Here is a 12,339-nt window from a genome sequence, read left to right as displayed (position 1 = left end):
GCCTCCAATAGCGGTGGGGGGGGGAAGGAAAGAAATGCAGATTGTGTGTTCAGTGTCGTGAAGTTCTGCGAACGCAATACTGTCGATACTGTAGTGCACTAAGTATTGCTATTTATTTATTATTATTATTATTATTATTTTTATTTATTTTTTTTTTACGCTTGATGGCATGTTGATCAACTCCTTTTTCTCAAGAAAAATGCCAATATTCCCAAATTAATTTAAAGCTGACCTATTACACCACCAGGTGTGAGTGTGATTCGCCGTTTGGTAAACCTGCCTGGACACGCCCACTTGTGATGTCAGAAGAGGCAGATTTTCAAAACGGCTCATACGGGCTAAGCGCACTCACAACCCGATGGTGTAACAGATCACCTTTTTTAAGAATCGCGAATAGCATTGAAACGCGGCCCCGAAATATTGCGACACTAATCGACTTTTCGAAAATTTTCTGAAAATTTCGCAGGCCTAGCGTCCAACGGACACCCGGAGACGCGCAACAACGCCGCCGCCAACGTGTGGTGCCTGCTGACCGGCGAGCGCTCCTCGGAGCTCGGGCCCATGTCGTTCGCCTGGACGGGCGCCAGCGGGCTGAGGGCCGGCAGGAAGTGGCGCGCGCAGTCCACCAACGACCTGGCGGCCCAGGCCCAGGAGTGCGGTAGGGCCGGGCGACTTATCGGGGTTTTGATCCTTTGATCCTATCGGGGTTTTTTGGGGTCGGGCGATCTCCGAACTAAGATAGTTGAGTTGAAACTTTTTTTTTTAAGTGTATTTGTTTTATTTATTAAATGTTTTTGATTATTTTTATTTTTATTTGTGTTATTCATTAAATGTTTTATAGACCTTTTTATAAACTAATATTATCGAGGTGAAACTTTTTTTAAATTGTTTTATTCATTAAATATTTTACAGTATTTATAGTATTATAAACTAATATAATCAAGTTGAACCAATTTAGTTTTTTTTACTTATATTTGTTTTATTCATTACATTTTTGATAGAAATTGCCAAAATGAACAGCTGTATACATTTATTTTCTATTTTAACATATTCAATTTGAACATTTTGTGTATTTTTTTAAGGCGGAAATTCTCAGTTAAAAAATGTTAGTAACTTAGCTACATTAAATAAAACAAATACTGTATACCTAAAATAACAAAATAAATCAAATAAAATCATATTTTCAACTCGATTTAAATTAGTTTGCCGATCGTTAGCCCCAAAAATCTAAAAAAAGAATCGTTTGAATAATCGTGATTTCAACATTGACCAAAAAATAATCTTGTTTATGATTTTATTTCTTTTATTTTTTTCTCTCCCATAACGGACCAGCCCTGGAGTGCGGCCCCGTGTCCAACGCCGCCTTCCGGAAGGGCCACCACCGGTCCCGCTCGGACGTCCACCACCGCCCCTCCGCCTGCAACGCCAACGGGCGGGGCGGCGGCGTCGCCGTGGAGACCAGGGCGCCCAAGAACGCTGACTGGGACGGTGAGGGACTCGGGATTCGGTTGTTGTTGTGTTTAGGATGGATTGGTGACATATTTTGTTTTTGACGCCGCGCAGACACACACAGACAGATAGACAGACAGACAGATAGACAGATAGACAGACAGACAGACAGACAGGCGCACAGACAGACACGCGCACAGACAGACAGACAGACAGACATGCGCACAGACAGACAGGTGCACAGACAGACAGGCGCACAGACAGACACGCACACAGACAGACATGCGCACAGACAGACAGACACGCGCACAGACAGACAGACAGACACGCGCACAGACAGACAGACACGCGCACACAGACACGCGCACAGACAGACAGACAGACAGACACACACGCTTGACAGAATTCTACTCTCTCTACGAAAGTAGCTCAGGAGGTAGAGCAGGTCGACTGGTAACCTGAAGGTTGCTGGTTGGATCCCCGGCTCCTCCTAGTGGGTTGACTGGTAACCTGAAGGTTGCTGGTCGGATCCCCGGCTCCTCCTAGTGGGTTGACTGGTAACCTGAAGGTCGCTGGTTCGATCCCCGGCTCCTCCTAGTGGGTCCACTGGTAACCTGAAGGTTGCTGGTTCGATCCCCACCTAGTCCTAGCCCGAGTGTGGAGGTGTCCCTGAGCGAGACGCCCTCACCCTGACTGCTCCTGACGAGCCGGCTGTTGCCCTGAGGGGTCCACTCCGCCGTGGGTGTGTGAACGAGTGTGTGAACGGTTGGTTGTAAGTTGCTTTGGATAAAAGCGTCTGCAAGCGTCTGTCCCTGAATGTAAATGTCTGGCGTCCTAACCCTAACCCTATAAATGGGTCGTATGAGGTACCCATTAGTACCAGATTAGATTAGATCGTTAGATTGACATAACTTTATTAATCCCCCGTAGGAGAAATTGGTTTGTTAGCCGAGCAGCAGTGGAAAAACACACAGGATGAAAATACAATACAATAAAAAAACACAAAGTACTAATGCAAAACATAAAGTAGACGCTAAGGTAAATGCTGAAGACAAGACAAGACAACAACAAACGGCACACAAAACAGACGGTAAACAATATCAATTATAAAAGTGTCAATTGTAAAGTGGCAGATAAAGTAAAGCACCAGAAAAACACAATAAAAATACAATACAATAAAAATACAAAGTACTACTACAAAAATAGACGCTATGGTAAATGCTAAAGTAAAGACAAACAACAACAAACAGGGCACACAAAACACAATACCCAACAAACAGGGTAAACAAAATAAATTATGAAAGTGTCAATTAAAGTGTCAATGTCCCCCTCCTCCTCTCCCCCTCTCCTCCTCCCCTCCTCCCCTCCTCCCCCTCTCCCCCACCACCCACCGCTCCCCCCCCTCCCCCCCCTCCCCCCCTCCTCCCCTCCTCCCCCTCCTCCCCCTCTCCCCCACCACCCACCGCTCCCCCTCCTCCCCCTCCTTCCCCTCTCCCCCTCCCCTCCCTCTCCCCCCCCCCCCCCCCCCCACAGCGGACCTGGACGGTGGCCGGCCCATCGTGGTCAAACAAGCGGACCTGGAGCTCCGTGTGGCCGGCGGCGGCGCTCCCTCTGGCGGTGGCGGCGGCGGCTGGTCCCGCTGCCGCCTGCAGCTCACGCCCTGCGAGCTCCGCCTCTACGGCCCCGCCCACTCCGCCGGCGGCGGCGGCGGCTCCGCCCCCCGCCAGCGCCTGGTCACCGCCTACTCCCTCTCCCACTGCCAGAGCGTGGGCCCCGCCGTTGGCGTTGCCGTTGGCGTCGCCCCCGACGACCGCGCCTTCCACGCGCTCTTCTTCAACAGCACGCACCTCCACCTGCGGGCCGAGAGCGGGCGGGAGGCCGGCGAGTGGCGCCGCCTCATCTGGGAGCGCGTCCTCGCCTCCCGTCCCCTCGACAACGGGCGCGGCGCCACGGCGACCACGATGGTGACGGCGGCGGTGGCGGTCCCCCGGCCCACCGCCCTCCCCCTCCTCTCGGCGCCGGCGCCGCGGAGCCCCGACGTGCTGAAGGCCGGCGTGCTCCGGCTCCGCCTCCAGCCCGGGACCTGGAGGGCGCTGACCTTCGTGCTGAGCCGCGCGGCGCTCCGGGCGTTCCCGTTGACGACGGAGGGGCGGGTCGCCGCCGCGTCGGAGCCGGCGCTGCGGTACCCGCTGGCCGGCTGTCTGGGCGTGGGCCGCGAGGAGAGGAGCGCCAGCGGGTGGGCGGACGACGGCGGGAACGCCGGGAAGGTAGGGCGCTGTGCGATTAGTTAATTGTTATTTTTAATATTATTTTTGTCAAATGATCTCCAAACTAATGTTATCGAGTTGAAATGATTTTTGTTTATTATCTTTTATTATCTATTTTAGGGCTGTCAAGTGATTAAAAAAAAAAAATTGAATGATCACAGGCTCTGTGATTAATTTAATCTAAGTTAATCGCATGCTTACGTTTTGCAGAGAAAGTATTTAAAGTATTTAATTTAGTTTAATTCAAATAAATGATGGCAGATGAGTGATTCAATGAACAATAGACATAATAGACTTTAAAGTTCAATGTCTCTTTTATTTAAAACATGTCTTTCATTAACATACGGTGCATTTTTAGATCAAATTAAAAACATTTCCATCTCACTCAAGATGCAATGCAGCTCAGGCAAAAAATGCACTTTGTTTTGACTCTAGAGGGCACTATAGGACCTGCAATTAATCTGCGTTAATTTGTTTGTTATTTTTTCTGTGATTAATTAATCGAAATTAACGCATTCATTTGTTTATAAATATATATATATATATATATATATAATTAATTAAATGTATTTTTTAATATATATATATATAAACATAAACATTACATTTATTAAAAAAAAAATATATATATATACAGTATATATTATATATATATATATTTTTTTTTTTAATTATTTTTTTTTTGTATTTTTTTAAAATTAATTTAATGTTTTAGAGAAATTGCAGAACAGCCTGAGACATATTTGTACATTATTATTTGGAAATTTCAAAGTTCTCAGTTACAAAGTGTTTTTTTTTTGGAGAGAAATGCTGAATAAATGCGTCATGCATCATCATTTTTCCCAGGACTACTACGGGAACGTCTTCAAGGCGGCGTTCCCCAACGAGGTGCTGGTGCTGCGGGCCGACAGCGCGGCCGAGGCGGAGAGCTGGGTGGAGGCCCTGTGCGCGGCGGTGGAGGTGCAGAGGCCCGGCTTCAGGCGCAACCAGGAGGTCAGCGAGGTAGGGCCGGGCGACCAAAGGGGACGTATCGCACCGTTTTGAAAATCGGCCTCTTCTGACATCACAAGGGGGCGTGTCCTCCTAGACGTGCGCTGGATAGATCGGTCCACCGGCCTACCCGGTGGACCGTAGCAAACGTTCAAACGCTCATCTATCTGTCGTACATCTACGTGGACACGCCCCCTTGTGATGTCAGAAGAGGCAGATTTTCCAAACGGCTTGTAACGGCTGATCGCACCCACACCTGGTGGTGTAATATGTCACCTTTAATCAAATTATGGTCGTGATTTAGATAATTTGGTGTCAAACGATCTCCAAACTAATATCGAGTTGAAACGATTTTATAACTTTTTTAAAGTATATTTATTATATACATTCATCGTAGGGCTGTGTGATTGATCAGATTTTTATCGCGATTTAGATTTTTGTGTCAAACAAATCAACCAAACTTATATATATATTTTTTTTTTGGTATATTCGTCTTATTCACTGAATGTTTTATAGAAATTGCAGATACATATTTTTACATTAAAGTTCTCAGTGACAAAGTGTATTATTTGGAGAGAAATGCCGAATAAACGCATCACGTTTCAAACTCAAAAATGAATCGTTTGAACTGCTCGTACCATATAAGGCTCGGTCCTGAACGCAGCGACCCGGGTTAGATTCCCGCCCCGTGGTCCTTTGCTGCACGTCCTCCCCTCTTATCTCCCCCATTCCTTCCTCTCTATCTCCCCCATTCCTTCCTCTCTATCTCACTCTATAACAAAGAATGAAAAAAATGCAAAAACAAAATAATAACAATCGTTTGAATAACGGGGATTGCAACATTGACCGAAATAATGATGATAATGATTGATGATGAATGATAATTATTGATGATGAATGATAATGATTGATGAATGATAATGATAATGATTGATGATGAATGATAATGATTGATGATGAACGATAATGATAATGATGAATGATAATGATTGATGATGAATGATATGATGAATGATAATGATTGATGATGAATGATATGATGAATGATAAATGATTGATGATGAATGATAATGATTGATGATGAATGATAATGATTGATGATGAATGATAATGATTGATCATCAATGATATGATGAATGATAATGATTGATTGATGATGAATGATAATGATAATGATGAATGATAATGATTTTCTTGTTCCTCTCCGTACTCTGCAGCCCTACAGCCCGGAGGAGGAGGAGGAGGGGGGTCAGGTGGTGGTCCAGGGGCCCCGGGCCCAGCGGCCCAGGGGGGGTCCCACCCAGGAGAAGGTGACCACTAGCTTCCTCAGCATCCTCACCTGCCTGGCCGTGGAGAAGGGGCTCACCGCGCAGAGCTTCAAGTGTGCCGGTGAGGGGTTCAGCAGTCCAACATTATTTAGTTTATTCAATTTTTAAAATATCATTTTTTTATTGATCACTATATTTAGTTGTACTTATTTTATTTCAACTTATGCAGCGAACTTGCGTATTGTTGTATATTATACATACCTACGTTAACTGTCATTTTTGTGGCATTGTTGCATTTAGTTACTGCTGTACTTTATTTTATGTTAGTCTTTGTCCTACTGTGCTTCTTTATCTTATTGTGCTTTGCATTTTGTTACTTGTTTTATTTTCTTGTATTACTTCTCCACTATTATATCGCAACTGTTGCACAGCAATTTCCCTCCCTCGACTCTTGAATCTTGAATTTACTAGCACACAAAAATACACCGTAATATTAACAAAACTAAATCAGTTTATTCTGTTTATTAGCACTAGGGCTGGGCGAGTTAACTCGCTCATTGCGCGTTAACGCTTAATCTTATTTTAACATGACTCATGCAAATTGACGCATTAACGCACGTTCTCTCTCTTTTTTTCACTTTGATTTTCAAAGGTTTTTCCCACAGAATGTCAACATATCAGAATTTTGTGTGTTTACTTCCACTTACTTTACATTCAATATGCAGCACTTGCAGTAAGTAACTGGTTACAATTGTACTAATTAACTGCCTGGTTACAATTCCCAAATCTGTGGTGTTCCCTAAGTTTCATATTCAACCCACACTGAGTGAGTCAATAAAACTCCCTCAAGATCACTTGGGCTAGTTTTGGCTTATTAAGTACATTTGGTATGATGAATGATAATTTGTCATTCCATTTGATAATCTCATTTAACTTCAATTGGAGTGGATTTAAAATACAATTTTAAAAGTGCGATTAATCGCAAGTTTTAAAACTTTAAATCGTTGCCCAGCACATATACATACACCATAATTTCATGTATGCTCCGGTTATTCAACCACCAATACTAATCTGGAAGGAATCTTATCCCTTTACAAAAAGCTTTTTTTTTTTATTTTGCAAGCGAATATTGTCAAACTCAAATCACTGCTTGAATCACTGCTTAAATCCAAGTTAAGTACCGTCTATATAAATTGAACTTGATCGCGAGCCCATTGATGTATCTGTATCTGATCCTAGCTGTCTTCGTTGTGTACGGGAATGGGTTAACCCCGCGGTCGTGAACCTGTTTCGGTTCTGCGTCGGGTTTGAGTGAGAGGACCAATCACAGTCCCTCGCTGCTGCGTCTCCTCGACCGCAAGGTTACAATTTCTGGGAGGCGCGCGTCAGGCCCCTTGCGGTGGACGCAAGGAGGGTCCGCAAGGACGTGAGGGGTCCGTAACCCCTTGCGTTGCGTTGACGTGGAACCATACTTGTTTCTGTGAACATCCTTACCATACCGACAGCGATATATTGTCTCTCTGAGAGAGAGTTTAGAGAGAGTCTCTCTAAACGTGCTTTATATATTGTCTCTCTCTCTAAACGTGCTTTATGTAACTGTGTATAAACGCGTTAAGCTGGAACAGCTTGAATACACTGCCCAGGAGTTCCATAAGGTCTGACATACACTATCCTATTTTGATACCGAGTTCCTTTCTGGTGTAGCTACCTCCACCCCAACCCCCCCCCCCCCCCCTTATTTAGATGTATTTATTTTTACTATTATTATTATTTTTGAATATTCTTTATTTGCTTTTATTCAGTGCTGGTGTTTTTGTGGTGCTTTCATTTTACTTTATTGTATTGTGTGTATTCTATTGTATGTGTGCAAAAAAACAAAACATTTGAATAATAACGGTGTAGAAACTAGGTGTAAATCAGAGCCTTCAAGACGATTCGATACGACGTCGATTTCTTAAGCCAACAATTCGATTATTTTTCGATACTTCAGAATTCCCCGCAATGCGATTCGATACTTGATATTTTTTACATTATATCTGTTAATATAATATCTACCAAATAAATCAACAAGAAAATACAGAATACAGAGAATACAGAAACAGTGTTCTATACACACTTTAGAGCTTACTGTGCAGGTCTAGTACGGCTATTAGCCTATACTATTATTAAAAATAATAATAAAATAAAATATTTTTTATTATTAATTTTTTTATAATCGATACTCTTGCGGACGAATCGATGCATCGGACCGTCGGCTGTAGAATCGACAAATCGAAATATTGATTTTAATATTCACACCCCCCCCCTAGTAGAAACGCACCATGTTAACCTGACCCTCTCCCCGCAGGCTGCCAGGGCCAAGTGGGGCTGTCTGGAGGCAGGGCCAAGGTGTGCAGCTACAGTGGCTGGTACTACTGCGGAGCCTGTCACCAGGACAACACCTTCATCATCCCCGCGCGCCTGCTGCACAACTGGGACACGGGCCAGCACAAGGTGGGGGGGGGGCGCGCCCGACTCACGCCTGAAGTGAAGGGCCGTGTTTTGAAGTTAACGAGCTTATTAAAATCCTTAACTAACACTAACCATAGATAGGTTACTGACACTAACCTGTCTCACTTTACCTTCGCTAAGTTACTGACCCTAACCCGTCTCTCCTAATCTTAGTTAAGTTACTAACACTAACCCGTCTCTCCTAATCTTAGTTACGTTACTAACCCTAACCTTTCTCACCTAAGCTTAGTTAAGTTACTAACACTAACGTTGGATAAGTTACTTACCCTAGCTAAGTTACTAAGTAACTAACCATAGCTTAAGTTACTAACCCTAACCCATCTCACTTTACCTTCGCTGAGTTACTGACCCTACCCAAGTTACTGAAATTAGCTTGGTTACTAGCCCTAACCCAAGATAGGTTACTAACCCTAACCAAGTTACTTACCCTAACCCTAGATAAGTTACTAACCCTAGATAGGTTACTAACCCTAACCCTTCTCACCTTAGCTAAGTTACTAACACTAACCCTGGCTAAGTTACTTACCCTAGCTAAGTTTCTAACCCTAACTAAGTAACTAACCCTCACTCTAGATAAGTTTCTAACCCTAACCCTCACTAAGTTACTAAATGTATCTCAGTTACTAACCCTAACCCTCAAGTTACCAACCCAAAACCATCTTACCTAACTTAAGCTAAGTTACTGACCCTAACCCTCACTCAGTAACCAACCCATTGGTGTGTGCACGTACTGTACATATGAACCGTCGCAAGTCGCTTTCGGAAAAAAGCGTCAAGCAAAATCAATACAATACCTCAACTTGCAACACATACCATCAAGACCACTGAGATCACTGGAACAAACAATCTGCTGATCAAACCAGCGGTCAGATCAAAACAAGGCCACGCGGCTCTTAGCTTTCAGGCTGTGCGTCTGTGGAATTCACCTCCCCAATACATAAAAAGTCTGTTCCCAGTTTTAAAACTAGACTCAAGACCGAATTGTATGCCCTGTTACCTATTTTTAAATGTATGCCTATCTGCACTTTTAACCTCCCTCTGATTTCTTCCTTTATATATTTATATTTGTTTGTATTTTCACGCTATGCTTACACTACGATTATCAACGCTTACACTTGCCTTTTTCAATGGTATTTTTTATTTGATGTTTTTATTATTGTTACGTCTAAAAACAAACCAAACCTTTATTAGGTCGGTCTGGGCAGGGGGGCTTCTGAATGTGTGTTTTCCTTGGATTGTGGCACAAGGCATTATAACACCTTATCCTGCGTATGAATGAAATACGATCACGTCTTTTTGTGAAGCACATTGCGTTGCACTCGTGCATGAAATGGGCTCTGTAAATAAACGCACCTCCCCTTACCTTCCCTTCCGACGTAAATCGACGTAAACGACCTCTAACGCAACCTTTTGACCTCCCTCTGACCTCTTCCTTTATAAATATTTATTTATTTATCTTTTCACCCTGTGATCACACTACTATTATCGACAGTGTTGTGCGAGTTCATACTTCACGTGAACTGGTTCAAAGTTCAGTTCATACAAAAGAAAATGAATAAATTCACGTTCATAGTTCACCAATTCAGTTTTGAACTAGTTCATGTTCAGTTCATTAACAGTTTTTTTAGAAAATGTATTCTGTGCTTATCTTTTACATGAATCCTCTCCATTACCTGCTGCCCATCACTACAATCTCAGATTGTTGTGGATATTATTTGTACACCTCTTTCATTCATCACAACTAAGGCAGTAACTCTATCTAATAAACATGTCATCTGGACCTAAGAATCAATTCAGAATGTCACACAATCTGAACTAGTTCAAGTTCAAGTTCTTTAGTTCAAAATATGTTAAGTTCAGTTCAAAGTTCATAGAAAAATGAACTAGTTCTTTTGAACTAGTTCATGCACAACATTGATTATCGATGTAAATGACCTCTAACGCGACCTTTTGACCTCCCTCTGACCTCTTCCTTTATAAATATTTATTTATTTATCTTTTCACCCTGTGATCACACTACTATTATTGACGTAAACGACCTCAAACGCGACCTTTTCACCCCCCTCTGACCTCTTCCTTTATAAATATTTATTTATTTATCTTTTCGCCCTGTGATCACACTACGACTATCGACGTAAACGACCTCAAACGCGACCTTTTGACCTCCCTCTGACCTCTTCCTTTATAAACATGTATTTATTTATCTTTTCGCCCTGTGATCACACTACGACTATCGACCTCAAACGACCTCTAACGTGACCCTATGACCCCCCCCCCCTCCCCCCCGCAGGTGTCCAAGCAGGCCAAAGAGTTCCTGGAGTTCGTGTTCGAGGAGCCCCTGCTGGACGTGCAGCGGCTGAACCCCTGCCTGTACCAGCACTGCGCCGCCCTCAGCGCCGTGCTGCGGCTGCGGCGCCGGCTGCAGTCGCTGCGCGCCTACCTCTTCAGCTGCCGCGCGGCGGTGGCCGAGGACCTCCGCAGACGGTAGGGTCAAGGGTCAAGGGTTAAGGGTCAGCGTGACCTCTGGAGACGGTAGGGTTAAGGGTTAAGGGTCACCTCTTCAGCTGCCGCGCGGTGGTGGCCGAGGACCTCCGCAGACGGTAGGGTCAGGGGTCAAGGGTCAGTGTGACCTCTGGAGACGGTAGGGTTAAGGGTTAAGGGTTAAGGGTCACCTCTTCAGCTGCCGCGCGGCGGTGGCCGAGGACCTCCGCAGATGGTAGGGTCAAGGGTCAGCGTGACCTCTGGAGACGGTAGGGTTAAGGGTCAAGGGTCAGCGTGACCTCTGGAGACGGTAGGGTCAAGGGTCAAGGGTCAAGGGTCAGCGTGACCTCTGGAGACGGTAGGGTTAAGGGTTGGACCTCCGGAGGAGGTAGGGTTAAGGTAGGGTTAAGGGTTAGTGCGACAGGCTTTTGATGGTAGGACCTAAGGAGACGGTAGGGTTAAGGGTTAGCATGACAGACAGAATGGAAGCCCCTCATTTGAACCTTATTAAAGATAAGGTAAGGGTTGGCTTTACAGGTATTTAACTGTAGCCCCTCATTTGAGCCTTATTATAAGATAAGGTAAGGGTTAGCTTTAACGTATTTCATGACCATTTGCTCTTCGTCCTTCACCCTTTGACCCCACTTCCAGGAGTTAAAAGTGACATGTTGTTTATATTGTGAAAAAAAAACTATCACTATCTATGTCTAGATCTACACTCTATCACTATCTATGTCTAGATCTACACACTCTATCACTATCTATGTCCAGATCTACACTCTATCACTATCTATGTCTAGATCTACACTCTACCACTATCTATGTCTAGATCTACACACTATCACTATCTATGTCTAGAGCTACACACTACCACTATCTATGTCTAGATCTACACTCTATCACTATCTATGTCTAGATCTACACACTATCACTATCTATGTCTAGATCTACACACTATCACTATCTATGTCTAGAGCTACACACTACCACTATCTATGTCTAGATCTACACTCTATCACTATCTATGTCTAGATCTACACACTCTATCACTATCTATGTCTAGATCTACACTCTATCACTATCTATGTCTAGATCTACACTCTACCACTATCTATGTCTAGATCTACACTCTATCACTATCTATGTCTAGATCTACACACTCTATCACTATCTATGTCTAGATCTACACTCTATCACTATCTATGTCTAGATCTACACTCTATCACTATCTATGTCTAGATCTACACTCTATCACTATCTATGTCTAGATCTACACTCTATCACTAACCGGCTTTCCGGTTTTCCTGGATTCAGGATCTTCCCCAGGGAATACCTGCTACAGCACATCCACCTGTACTCCATCGCCGACCTGC

The 12,339-nt window shown here is 43.9% G+C and overlaps 1 protein-coding gene across 1 annotated transcript; it reads left to right on the top strand.

The window, feature by feature from the left end:
- Window positions 1-6: 6 nt before the first annotated feature.
- On the top strand, window positions 7-12,335 carry LOC311375726 (pleckstrin homology domain-containing family M member 3-like; the record flags this gene model as incomplete). The annotated part of the gene is made up of 9 exons (XM_084490784.1): window positions 7-13; window positions 467-658; window positions 1,333-1,488; window positions 2,983-3,716; window positions 4,563-4,718; window positions 5,924-6,095; window positions 8,322-8,467; window positions 10,776-10,969; window positions 12,281-12,335. Coding segments are annotated over exons 2-9 (1,710 nt in total), but the record flags the coding sequence as incomplete, so codon positions are not given.
- Between the last annotated feature and the right edge of the window lie 4 nt (window positions 12,336-12,339).

This window comes from Micromesistius poutassou (assembly GCF_964030765.1).
Source record: "Micromesistius poutassou genome assembly, contig: SCAFFOLD_6129, whole genome shotgun sequence".
In the NCBI taxonomy this organism is placed as follows: domain Eukaryota; kingdom Metazoa; phylum Chordata; class Actinopteri; order Gadiformes; family Gadidae; genus Micromesistius; species Micromesistius poutassou.
The sequence above is the reverse complement of the archived record's forward strand: the minus strand, read 5'-3'. Positions and strand labels throughout refer to the sequence as shown.